Here is a 13917-nt window from a genome sequence, read left to right on the forward strand (position 1 = left end):
CTTATAAACTTCTATTTTTACGGTATTATGTCCTCACCAAAGGACACAGAAAGTTCCCCTGTGATTGATGTGGAGCTGCCCCTCTGCAGACCCTTTCATGTCCACTTTCTCCTAAATACTTTTGTGCTCTCTCCCTGACTCCTCTGCTAATTAGACACATTGGGCCTGATGATGGGAGGCAAGTTTGGTGTAATTTATGGTAAAAAAAAGCCTCCTGAATAATAGCGTATGTACACCATATGCTGGTGATGCGTCCAGCTCTGCGCCAGTAGTATATACCAGGTTACGTCAGACATATGTACACCCACACACACACAGAAACACAATAATCGTAAGCGCAAGAAAGAATTTATCAGCATCTGCTTTGATAGTGGAAAAACTCATTCACTATTAGGTGTGATATAATACAACAGCTACAAGTGAGCGCTGAGCGGGACGTAGGAGGACTTTCAGTTTGCAGTTTTCTCTGTCCGGACATAACTCTTATACTATATGCTGGATACTTGTCCCCAACATACAGTAAAGTATTTGCATTGGACATTAGTCCAGAATACTGCTATGTGAATGCGGTAGCAGTAAGACGAAGCTGTATCTACGCCAAGTTTTACACATTTGCTCTGTGTTTGGATGCTGGATATTTGTACACAGATCTCAGGAAGCTACAGAAGATTCGCTCAGGAACTGCCCCTTAGGGGTCTATTTATCAAGGATTTTTCCTGTGTTAAACACCCTAAAACAACAGTTTTCGGGTGTTTACCGTGAAATTGCTATGTATTATTGAAGCATCGCAGCAGATATCTCAGATATCTGCTGCTTTGCATTTGCTATCGTTTTTCTGAGCACTCCCCATAACAGTGTATGGGAAGTGCTCAGAACCGCTATGTATGAAAGTCTAATTAGAGAACATTTACTCTTTTTCTACATGTTAATGTGCATCATCTGAAGCTGGAGTCATCTGAAGCTGGAGTCGTCTGAAGCTGGAGCCATCTGAAGCTGGTGCCATCTGAAGCTGGAGCCATCTGAAGCTGGAGCCATCTGAAGCTGGTGCCATCTGAAGCTGGAGCCATCTGAAGCTGGAGCCATCTGAAGCTGGTGCCATCTGAAGCTGGTGCCATCTGAAGCTGGAGCCATCTGAAGCTGGAGCCATCTGAAGCTGGAGCCATCTGAAGCTGGAGCCATCTGAAGCTGGAGTCATCTGAAGCTGGCGTACATTAACATATCTGAAAACTTTCGCTGAAGAGCAGAGCTGGACAGCGCATGTGTGGAGGGATCATGTGATCCCTCCCTGTCACTCATCCTGCAGTTTGCCGGCCAGGATGTTACTGCGCATGCACCAACTATTCGGTCGGTGCATGCACACTAACGAAAAAAGAAAAAAAAAAAAAAGAGATGATCACCGCAGCCTTGAAAAATGAGAAAAGACTGCGATGATCAGGGGAGTCACTTCTCAGGGACAGCAGGTTATCAGCACTGCTGTCCCTGAGAAGTTTTTTAATACATAGCCGTTACTTTTCAATCCTTATCAAGGAGATAAGGATTGAAAAGTATCAAGTGAAAAAAACGAAGGGTCATAAATAGACCCCATAGTGAGATATGATGGTAAAATTAGACCTAACCAATGACACTTATTAGAGACAGGCGCGGGCTGACGGACGTCAGCCCGGGGGACACACGCCGCACAGGCGGCCGCATCACATTGATATTACTTCCGGGGAGCAGGCGGCCCTAACAGCCGTGATTCTGAGCGGCCCGGGGGGCCGATGCCCCCCTGCGTCCCAGGCCAACCCGCCCCTGATTAGAGGACACATCTCACTTACCTGCAGAGGTCCCAACCACCTCACATGCTTTCTCCCCACGTCTTGTTTGTTGCACTCTATTTCCCCGGCCCATAGGGGCTCCGTCTCTGTAGACAAAAGACATAACATTTCTCCTTTACAGAATATAAGTTACACAAATCTGCACCTTTTTTTTTTTTAATGCAATTTACATGTATTTATAAACACAGGAGCAAGTAAGCAGCAGGGCAATATATGAGCATACATAAACCTAATACACAGTGGACCCTATTGAGAATGGTCTTTGTGATGTCACATATACATCTCGCCAAAGGATCCCCCCCCCCCAGCGATTGTGCGATGACGATTATCGCTCTCAGTAAGATTGATAGGAAACCTCTAAGAACAGATAATGAGATCATGGGGAAGGGAAGACAATTAATGGCAACTGTACTGATTGGTGAGCTCTACACTAGCACCATCAGAGATCTAGTCCTAGAACAAGATTATACCAAGCTCACCAACTTCCTATTTTTCCCCTCCCGGAGACACTGAAGGGGTGGTGTGCTGGCAGTATGTGGGGAGGGAGAGGGGTGATGGGAAGTGAATTCCATCATTAAGCCCCACCCCTGTGTTGAAATGACTCATAATATCGTAGCGGGGAGCCTAAATTACAAATTTTTCCAGATGCTGGAGAACTGCCTGCTCTCCCGGGAATCCAGGAGACCTATCCGGAATTCGGGAGTTTTTCGGCAAGTATTGACTGTACTTATACATAGAACTTTTAATATTTACAAATATTAAAAGGGAATGAAAACAAAAGGGTCAGCGTCCTTTTAAATATTGTGTAAGGATCTATATTATACATAGTGTCACCTGAGCCAGGTATGACTTGTGTCCTTGCACCTGTGAGTCCCAGGTGAGGGGAAATAGTGATTGCTGTAGTGTTACTATGATACGACATTCCTACAGCACTATAACAATGCAGCCAGAAAAGTGCAGCATTATAACATAGTGTCACGAACACGCTCCCAACTACTGTGACTTTGGGGTGTTCGCTGTATGAGGTTACACATGATTCCAGCCCGCAGTCTCTCTCTACCTATCACACAGGTTATAGACCTACTGAATCGTCATTAAACAGTGCTCACACCTCACACACTTCAGGTTTTGCTACCACCTATTGAATATGGGCAATAGGACCCCAATATACTGTCCCACACTGGCACACAAGGTTTCTAACTGCTCACAGACTAGCAAGACCCACACCAGCAAACAAAGCGATAACTCTTAACACCTCCAGACTGTTACACAAATGTGAAATGCAAGCACACACTAGGCTTGTTAATCAAATGTATTAACAAATCACACACCGGCATTCAAAGGGTTAACTTGGTTGAGCTATATTGTTCTTAACAGGCTAATGGATTCGTTACAGTATCAAGGACGCAACTTACTAAATTATAGATTTAATATACAAAAGTACAGGTCATACAGATATAAAGAAAAACAATTAATAAACAATTGACATAACATACACAAGCAAAGCAGTTTAAGATAATAGGGGTTACATTCAGAGTATCACTTACATGAGTTGTATAATCTGTGCCATGGGAAATTGGCTAGGAAGATGGACAGCCTATCAATGTGGATTGATTTTCCCAAAAGACTGGCAATTTGTTGTAACTGGTCTCAGCTTTTTAAAGACACCTTTACACCTTTCCCACCTCCCGGGGGTTGTGGTCTGTGATACTTTTTTCAATTCACTTGCATGTTGCCTGATTTACTACCCGATTCTACTATGTGAGCAAACTTTTCTGCGGAGCGTCACACAGACCCAATTTAATTAGTAATAAATCCCCTATGAATTTGTCCCTCTTTTGATACTAAACAGGCCTAGATACAGTGTCTTAGTAGAGCTTACCCTCATTTCCTTAACTTCTCTGTGTGGCAGAATTCTTAATTTGGCATATGAGCTGCCCTTGATCATGCTATTGAGGAATATGTGGCTGATCACTAGTTTTATTGATTTTAAGTGGCATATTTTAAATATTTTTTGAGTCTTACTACTACTAATACTACTGCTACTACTAGTACTAATACTACTACTAGCACTACTACTAGTACAACTACTACTATTATTACTACTACTACTACTACTATTATTATTACTAGTACTACTAATACTACTACTACTAGTACAACTACTACTACTATTACTACTACAACCAGTACTTTTTTAAATCAAGTAATTTTTATTGTAGAGTTTAGACAAAAGACATAGTATAATGAAATAAATCAAATTAAACAAAAAAACAAAACTAAATAAGATAAAGCTGTACAGCAAAAATAGTTATATGATGTAGGTAAGTTTGATTCTAGCAGAACAGATGGATACATGGATGTATATAATTAAACATATATATATATATAGATAGAGGACACTTTAAAAATTTGTCATCAGCTGTCATTATGAAGGACCGGTTAGAACTAATTCAGACTTTTATAGAGCAGGCACTCAGTAGATATAGCCATGTTGCATAGACTAATGAGAGGAGGGTGAAAGGATAACTTTACACCTATCCATATTTTGTAAAAAAGTTCTAATGGGAAAGAGTTAAAGGATGTGTGTAATTAAACGTATATATATATATATATATATAGGGGGGGATGTGGCTTGGCTGCTGAAATGGACAGTCAGCTTTTCTAACTGCTCTGCCCTGAGCCGTGTGTTTTGCTAGGACATCCAGCTTGCATTTGTCTGTACCCGTGCCTAAATACCACCAGTGGAAAGAGGGTGCCTTATTCTACACATAGCTGTAGATAGTTCCGGGTTCGCTGCTCCTGGAGGCTCGCAATCTACATTATATCGCTGCCCAGGGAATTTGGCGCGCAAATAGCCGGCAGTGTGTGCTGCCCCGGAGTACTGGGCCGGAGCTCATCAGGCTACCCTGCACCTACGGACCCCTAACATAACTGTGTGTAGAGACCCGGAGGAGCGTGGAGGCAGGGTGTTAAGCGTGCTGTCTGGATTGTGTGATCGCGGTGGTCCCCTGAGGTGCCCGTTACCCGCCAGATTCCCCCACCGCTTCTTACCTGTTACCTCCACAGCTTACCTTAGCTGTGGAGCTTGAGTGAGACACAGCTCTGTTGCCTGATATCTGGACGCCGCGCCTGTTGCTCCCCTGCCAGTCGGACCTCGCAGACTTGTTTATCGGCAGGGAGGACAGCCTGTCGGGGCTGCGGAAGACTAACCACCCAATACCCTGCTCAGCTCCTGCCTCTTTGGATGTGCAGATCTGCTCCCCCTTCGTGCTGTGCTGCTCGAGGAGGCTCTGGTCACTACTTATCGGGTAAGCACACATTTGCATCGATCCCACTTGCTGGACACCGTGGAGTTGAAGAGCTCTGGTCACAGAGCTCACTAACTAGTGTTAGCAGGTTGGATGCTGAAAACCCCTGCTTTACCTACATTCTGTATACTAGCTGGACAGCTCAATACTGATTCCTGTCACCACTCCTGCTCGTGAGCACACCTAGGGGTTTATCACCATTTAGCACCTTCCCTCTATCTATACAGTTAAGGGCTAAGACCAACATAAATCTTTCTCCAATGCCTCTCACTCTAATGCATAAGGACCCCAGTCTCGGTGTGTAAATCTCTGCTCATGGATTGCCTCTCATAGGCAGCTACATACTGTATGTGTATTACCCATCTACATAAGAGCCGAATATAATCTGTAAAACTGTCATTGGCTGTGCACCCAAGTCATCACTAGATGGTGCCTCAACCCCACGGCATATATTCAGCTTCCCACTCACTGGTCATAACATATTCACACACCTGTGCACTGAATACTCTTACAAATCTTTCTATCGTAGACAACCTCCTTCTGTCCTCATGTTGGTCCCCTGATATTGGCATTACCTCGTAAGCTGGTATTCCTGACTTATCTGCTTTTGGTTGTTCGATTAATTACAATGTGATACTTCATTTAGCCCGGTGCGTGGACCACTCTTTATTAGAACATCACCTGTGTGTCTAGCTGGTCATGTATACTCCTAATCTCTACCCACTTCTTATGAGAATGTCCAAAAATAAGAAATCAGGCTCTCAATCACCTGTGAAATACCTTACCCCAAGCCACAACGCTTCGTCCAGACAGACGTCCTCACCATCTTTACCTGGTAGTGATCCTGAAATGGATTCTTTGTGATGACCCTTCTGCTCACTCCACTAAAGCGGACATTGCTGCCCTTCTCTCCGAAATGAGAAATATTAAACAGGTCATTAAAGATGAAGTGACTAAAGCTATGTCCAATCTCTCTAATGAGGTCGCTGAAATCGGCAATCGGGTTGATACCTTAGAGCGGTCTCATGATGAAATTGTCCAATTCCAAAAATCTTCAGAACAAGAATTTGCTTCTATTCGACATATTCTTCAGGACCTTGCTGATAAACAGGAAGACGCTGAGAACCAAGGCAGGCGAAACAATCTCGGAATTCGTAATATCCCAGAGTCTGCGGAAGGGCCACACCTCGAGGACTATCTTCTTCGACTCTTCCGTATGCTGGCCCCCTCTATCTCCGACGACCTGTTCCTGCTAGACAGAGCCCATAGGGCACTTCGCCCTCGATCACAAGATAGCGATTCCCTGAGAGATGTTATTCTTCACCTACACTACTACAAGGCAAAAGAACAAATTCTTCGAGAAAGCTAGAAGATGCCAGGAGATTCTCATGGATGGGGTTAAAATGATATTGTTTCAAGATCTAGCTGCCTCTACTTTAATCAAACGGAGAGAGATGAAGGATGTGACTCAGACCCTTAGAGATCACAACATAAAATACAGATGGGGCTTCCCCTTCGCCCTTCTAGTCCAGAGAGAGGGTAGAGTGCTGTTCGCTAAATCCATGGGGGAAGCTCGATCTCTGCTTCAGAAACGGAACCTCCTTGTGCCGGAACAGTCTTCTGAGCACAGCGCTACCCTTCTAGCACAGAGAGCTCCAAGGAAAATCTGGCACACCGCTTCCTCTAAGAAGGCCAACCCCCCAATCACCTGAACATTCATTACCTATCATATTTGGGCTCTACCTGCCCATTGTTGGGCTTTCTGTTAATACTTGGCGAGTGCCTTTTGAATTTTTACAACCTCAGGACAGTTTTGTTTGCGATGGTTATGTTTGCTTGTGTGCCTTCTCCTTGTTTTACTTTTTCAGCTCTACCAAAACCCCGGCTGTAGTGATTTCTCTGGCCACAGAGAAGGCCTTTCGACCGAATCAGCTGGCCCTTCATGTTGGAAACCCTCGGGGCATTTGGTTTTGAGGGCACTTTTCTTCAAGGTATCCAAGCTCTATACTCAAACCCCTCTGCTAGGATTTCAGTAAATGGGGTGGTCTCCTCCCAGATGTCAACTACCAATGGCACTCGTCAGGGGTGCCCACTCTCCCTTCTGATCTTTGCTCTTGTGATTGAGCCGCTGGCGGCCATGGTCCACTTTTCCCCAGATATCAAAGGGTTTACGGTCGACTCCGATGAATATAAACTTAGCATATTCGAGGACGACATCCTTGTTACGTTAACTTCTCCCCACATCTCGCTCCCAAATCTGTTTTCCATTCTTGCAGCTTATGGTTCGGCTTCTGATTATAAGATTAACCTATCCAAAATGGAGTCCCTCGCTCTCCATGTATCATCTCCCACCCTGGGTCTTCTTAAAAGTAACTTTAACTTTTCCTGGCGGCATACAAAACTAAAATACCTTGGAGTCTATATTACTGCCAAATACGAATCCTTATATGCAGAAAACTTCCCCTCCATAATTAAAGAAATAAAATTAGACCTGCTCAGGTGGCAAAAATGAATCATCTCCTGGCTGGGTTAGATAGTAGCTCTCAAGATGAATATCCTCCCCCGTTTGTTTTATCTTTTCCAAACTCTCCCGATGCAGGTACCTAGATCCATCCAAATCAAATTGCATCGCTGGTTCTCTCAATTCACGTGGGAGCGTAAACCCCCACGCACTAGTTTCACTACTCTGTGTAGAGCAACTGTTAGTGGCGGCAGGGGATTTCTGGACATCCGCTTATATTATATGGCTGCCCACCTGAGCCAGGCTGTGACGTGGTTTACAAAATGCCAAGGTCCTCAATGGATTGATCTTGAGGCCTCCTGTTGCCGTGTATCGTCCTTAGGTACAGCTCTGGGGGTACCAATGGGCGCCAGATCTCTCTGGCTGAAATCTCACCCTGTGGCCCTTTTCACATGTCAGATCTGGGATTATTGCAAGTTCCACTTCAAGCTCATCTCCACTCATTCCCCTATAACACCTCTCTGGGACAATCCCGCCTTTACCCCAGGACAATTCTCCTCCCGTTTCAAGGCCTGGCAAGACAGAGATATCAGGATGGTGGGGGACGTTTTACAGGCAAACCAATGTATTTCACTACCGTTGCTGCGAGAGAAATTTGACTTCCCTTTAAATTTAGAAATTTAAAGCCTGTTTGCTTTACTCCAAATGAAACACTATGTGGACTCCCTTCCTAAACCTGATATAACAAGACCTTTAACCCCCCTGGAATCCCTGTGTGTACACTCGCCTCTGCAAAGGGGGATTATTTCCACACTATATGGCGTCCTAGTCTCCTACAAACAAACCAACACCCCCATCCATGAACTCAGGTGGGAGGCTGACTTGGGCGAACCGCCGGACGGGGACACCTGGGCAACAATTAGAGAGAGATTCTCTAAGACATCCATCTCATCCCTTGTCAAGGAAAACGCATATAAAATATATTATCGTTGGTACCTGGTCCCCACTAGGCTGAAAAGAATCTATGGTTCCACCTCTGACTCATGTTGGAGAGGTTGTGGGAAACAGGGGTCCTTCCTCCACATTTGGTGGTCCTGCCCACGTACCGCCTCTTTCTGGGATGATGTTGCTGCTCTTATCCCAGAACTACTACTACAACTACTACTACTACAACAACTACTACTAGTACTACTACTACTAGTACTACTAATACAACTACAAGTACTACTACTTGTACTACTACAACTACTACTAGTACTACTACAACTACTGCTACTAATACTACTACAACTACTACTAGTAATACTACTACTAGTACTACTATAACAACTACTACTACAACTACTAGTATTACTACTACTAGTAGTACTACTACAACAACTACTAATACTACTACTAGTACTACTACTACTACAACTACTACTAGTAATACTACTACTAGTACTACTATAACTACTACTACAACTACTAGTAATACTACTACTAGTAGTACTACTACAACAACTACTACTACTACTACTAATACTACTACTAGTACTACTAATACAACTACAAGTACTACTACTTGTACTACTACAACTACTACTACAACTACTACTAGTACTACTACAACTACTGCTACTAATATTACAACTACTACTAGTAATACTACTACTACTATAACAACTACTACTACAACTACTAGTAATACTACTACAACAACTACTACTACTACTAGTACTACTACTACAACTACAAGTACTACTACTTGTACTACTACAACTAGTACTACAACTACTACTAGTACTACTACAACTACTGCTACTAATACTACAACTACTACTAGTAATACTACTACTACTATAACAACTACTACTACAACTACTAGTAATACTACTACAACAACTACTACTAGTACTACTAATACAACTACAAGTACTACTACTTGTACTACTACAACTAGTACTACAACTACTACTAGTACTACTACAACTACTGCTACTAATACTACAACTACTACTAGTAATACTACTACTAGTACTACTATAACAACTACTACAACTACTAGTAATACTACTACAACAACTACTACTACTACTACTAGTACTACTACTACTAGTACTACTAATACAACTACAAGTACTACTACTTGTACTACAACTACTACTAGTACTACTACAACTACTGCTACTAATACTACAACTACTACTAGTAATACTACTACTAGTACTACTATAACAACTACTACTACAACTACTAGTAATACTACTACTAGTACTACTACAACTACTAGTACTACTACAACAACAACTACTACTACTAATACTACTACTAGTACTACTACAACTACAACTACTAGTACTACTACTATAACTACTACTACAACTACTACTACAACTACTACTACTACAACAACTACTACTAGTACTACTGCTACTACTACTACTAATACTACTACTACTTGTACTACTACAACTAGCACTACTACTACTAGTACTACTAATACAACTACAAGTACTACTACTACAACTAGTACTACTACTACTACTACTACAACAACTACTACTAGTACTACTAATACAACTACAAGTACTACTACTTGTACTACTACAACTAGTACTACTACTACTAGTACTACTACAACTACTGCTACTAATACTACAACTACTACTAGTAATACTACTACTAGTACTACTATAACAACTACTACTACAACTACTAGTAATACTACTACTAGTACTACTACTACTACAACTACTAGTACTACTACTACTACAACAACTACTACTACTAATACTACTACTAGTACTACTACTACTATAACTACTAGTACTACTACTATAACTACTACTACAACAACTACTACTACTACAACAACAACTACTACTAGTACTACTACTACTACTACTACTACTTGTACTACTACAACTAGCACTACTACTACAACTACTACTAGTACTACTAATACAACTACAAGTACTACTACTTGTACTACTACAACTAGTACTACTACTACTACAACTACTACTAGTACTACTACTGCTACTAATACTACAACAACTACTACTACTAGTAATACTACTACTACTACAACTACTACTACAACTACTACTAGTAATACTACTATTAGTACTACTACAACTACTAGTACTACTACTACTACAACTACTAGTACTACTACAACTACTGCTACTAATACTACAACTACTACAACAGCAACTACTACTAGTACTACTACTACTACTAGTACTACTAATACAACTACAAGTACTACTACTTGTACTACTACAACTAGTACTACAACTACTACTAGTACTACTACAACTACTGCTACTAATACTACAACTACTAGTAATACTATTACTAGTACTACTATAACAACTACTACTACAACTACTAGTAATACTACTACTAGTAGTACTACTACAACAACTACTACTACTAATACTACTACTAGTACTACTACTACTACTACAACTACTAGTACTACTACTATAACTACTACAACTACTACTACAACAACTACTACTACTACAACAACTACTACTAGTACTACTAGTACTACTAATACAACTACAAGTACTACTACTTGTACTACTACAACTAGTACTACAACTACTACTAGTACTACTACAACTACTGCTACTAATACTACAACTACTACTAGTAATACTACTACTAGTACTACTACAACTACTAGTAATACTACTACTAGTAGTACTACTACAACTGCTACTACTACTACTAGTACTACAACTACTAGTACTACTACTATAACTACTACTACTACTACTACTACAACTACTACTACAACAACTACTACTTGTACTACTACAACTAGCACTACTACTACAACTACTACTAGTACTACTAATACAACTACAAGTACTACTACTTGTACTACTACAACTAGTACTACTACTACTACAACTACTACTAGTACTACTACTGCTACTAATACTACAACAACAACTACTACTACTAGTAATACTACTACTACTAGTACTACTACAACAACTACTACTACAACTACTACTAGTAATACTACTACTACTACTAGTACAACAACAACTACTACAACTACTACTACTAATACTACTATTAGTACTACTACAACTACTAGTACTACTACTACAACTACTAGTACTACTACAACTACTGCTACTAATACTACAACTACTACAACAGCAACTACTACTAGTACTACTACTACTAGTACTACTAATACAACTACAAGTACTACTACTTGTACTACTATAACTAGTACTACAACTACTACTAGTACTACTACAACTACTGCTACTAATACTACAACTACTACTAGTAATACTACTACTAAAAAACTGCCCTGGCTAAAGTCACCAATGACCTCCTCTCTGCAAAAGCGAGGGGCCACTTCTCCCTTCTCATCCTCCTTGACCTCTCTGCAGCCTTTGACACCGTTGACCACCCCCTCCTCCTTCACACCCTCCAGTCTTTCGGCCTCTCCGGCCCAGTCCTGTCCTGGTTCACCTCTTACCTTACTCACCGTTCCTTCTCTGTCACCACCTCTGGGTCTCTCTCCCCCCCATCCACCCTTCCAGTCGGGGTCCCTCAGGGCTCTGTTCTGGGACCCTTACTCTTCTCTCTATACACCTCCTCCCTGGGTGAACTCATCAGCTCCTTCGGCTTCAGCTACCACCTTTACGCTGACGACACTCAACTATACCTCTCCTCTCCTGATCTCTCTCCCTCCCTCCTCTCTAGGGTGTCCGCCTGCCTCTCTGCCATCTCCTCCTGGAGGTCCTCTCGATTCCTCAAACTTAACCTTGCCAAAACTGAGCTCATAGTTTTTCCTCCCTCTCATACCCCATCCCCTTCTGACCTCTCCATCACTGTCGACAACACCTCTATCTCCCCTGTCCCCCAACTTCGCTGCCTTGGTGTCATCCTCGATTCCTCTCTCTCCTTTGGCCCCCACATCCTCTCTCTTGCTAAATCCTGCCGCTTCCAGCTGCGCAACATCGCTCGCATCTGGCCCTTCCTCTCCCAAGATGCCACCAAATGCCTTATCCACTCTCTGATCATCTCCCGCCTGGACTACTGTAACCTCCTCCTCACTGGCCTCCCCCACTCTCATCTCGATCCCCTTCGATCCGTCCTTAACGCTGCAGCTAGGCTTATTTTCCTCTCTCGCCGCTCCTCTTTTGTCTCCCCCCTCTACCTAGCCCTTCACTGGCTCCCATTCCCCTTCAGAATCCTCTTTAAGCTCCTCACACTCACCTACAAGGCCCTCGCCAACTCCACTGCACCCTACATCTCCACCCTCCTCTCTATTCATGCTCCATCCCGCCCTCTCCGTTCTGCCTCTGACCGTCGCCTCTCTTCCCCCCTTATAACCTCCTCCCACGCGCGTATCCAAGACTTCGCCCGCGCTGCCCCCCTCCACTGGAACAAGCTCCCTCCCTCCATCAGAACTTCCCCTAATCTGTCCAGCTTCAAACGGGCCCTAAAAACCCACCTTTTTCTTAAAGCCTTTCTGTCTCCCACTTAACTTCCTACCTTATCTTCTGCCTCTGTCCCCCTACTCTCTCTCTCTCCCCTGCGTCTCTCTGTCTGTCCACCCCTCCCCTTAGACTGTACGCTCCTCTGAGCAGGGCCATCTCTCCTCCTGTTTCCACCACTTCTAACTCTGCTCTCCAGCTACTTAGCCCTCCTCCTCAAAGGTCCTCCACCCCACATCCACTTTCGCTCCCTCCTCCCCCCTGGGGGTCTCCCTGTCTTCCGCGCCCCCCTTCTTGGGCCCCGTCGTTTTCGGATCCTCCCTCCCCCTTCCCCGCCCTCTCTTGCTGTGCATTGAGCGTACTGAGTTGCTGTGTTTACTGTACTGTGCTGTCTCCCATTGTATTGTGATTTTGTTTGTCTCTGTACGGCGCTGCGGATGCCTTGTAGCGCCTTATAAATAAATATTAATAATAATAATAATACTAGTACTACTATAACAACTACTACTACTACAACTACTAGTAATACTACTACTAGTAGTACTACAACAACTACTACTACTAATACTACTACTAGTACTACTACTACTACTACTACAACTACTAGTACTACTACTATAACTACTACTACTACAACTACTACTACAACAACTACTACTACTACTACAACAACAACTACTACTAGTACTACTAATACAACTACAAGTACTACTACTTGTACTACTACAACTACTACTAGTACTACTACAACTACTGCTACTAATACTACAACTACTACTAGTAATACTACTACTAGTACTACTATAACAACTACTACTACAACTACTAGTAATACTACTACTAGTAGTACTACTACAACAACTACT

General features: G+C 42.6%; 2 protein-coding genes across 4 annotated transcripts in view; one reads left to right on the forward strand and one right to left on the reverse strand.

The window, feature by feature from the left end:
- The window catches only part of LOC142101343 (uncharacterized), a 196831-nt gene that overhangs the window by 64052 nt on the left and 118862 nt on the right, over positions 1-13917 (reverse strand). For 2 of the 3 annotated variants that reach the window (XM_075185758.1, XM_075185757.1), the window contains exon 5: positions 1818-1903. The exons of the other annotated variant lie outside the window; for it this stretch is intronic. In XM_075185758.1, the coding sequence (XP_075041859.1) occupies positions 1818-1903 (86 nt within the window). The remainder of the gene's footprint in view (positions 1-1817; positions 1904-13917) is intronic. 3 annotated transcript variants of the gene reach the window in all.
- LOC142101345 (glutamine synthetase) overlaps positions 1-13917 on the forward strand; it is a 41188-nt gene that overhangs the window by 7866 nt on the left and 19405 nt on the right. The gene's annotated exons all lie outside the window — the stretch shown is intronic.

Source organism: Mixophyes fleayi, chromosome 9 (genome assembly GCF_038048845.1).
Source record: "Mixophyes fleayi isolate aMixFle1 chromosome 9, aMixFle1.hap1, whole genome shotgun sequence".
Classification (NCBI taxonomy): Eukaryota; Metazoa; Chordata; class Amphibia; order Anura; family Limnodynastidae; genus Mixophyes; species Mixophyes fleayi.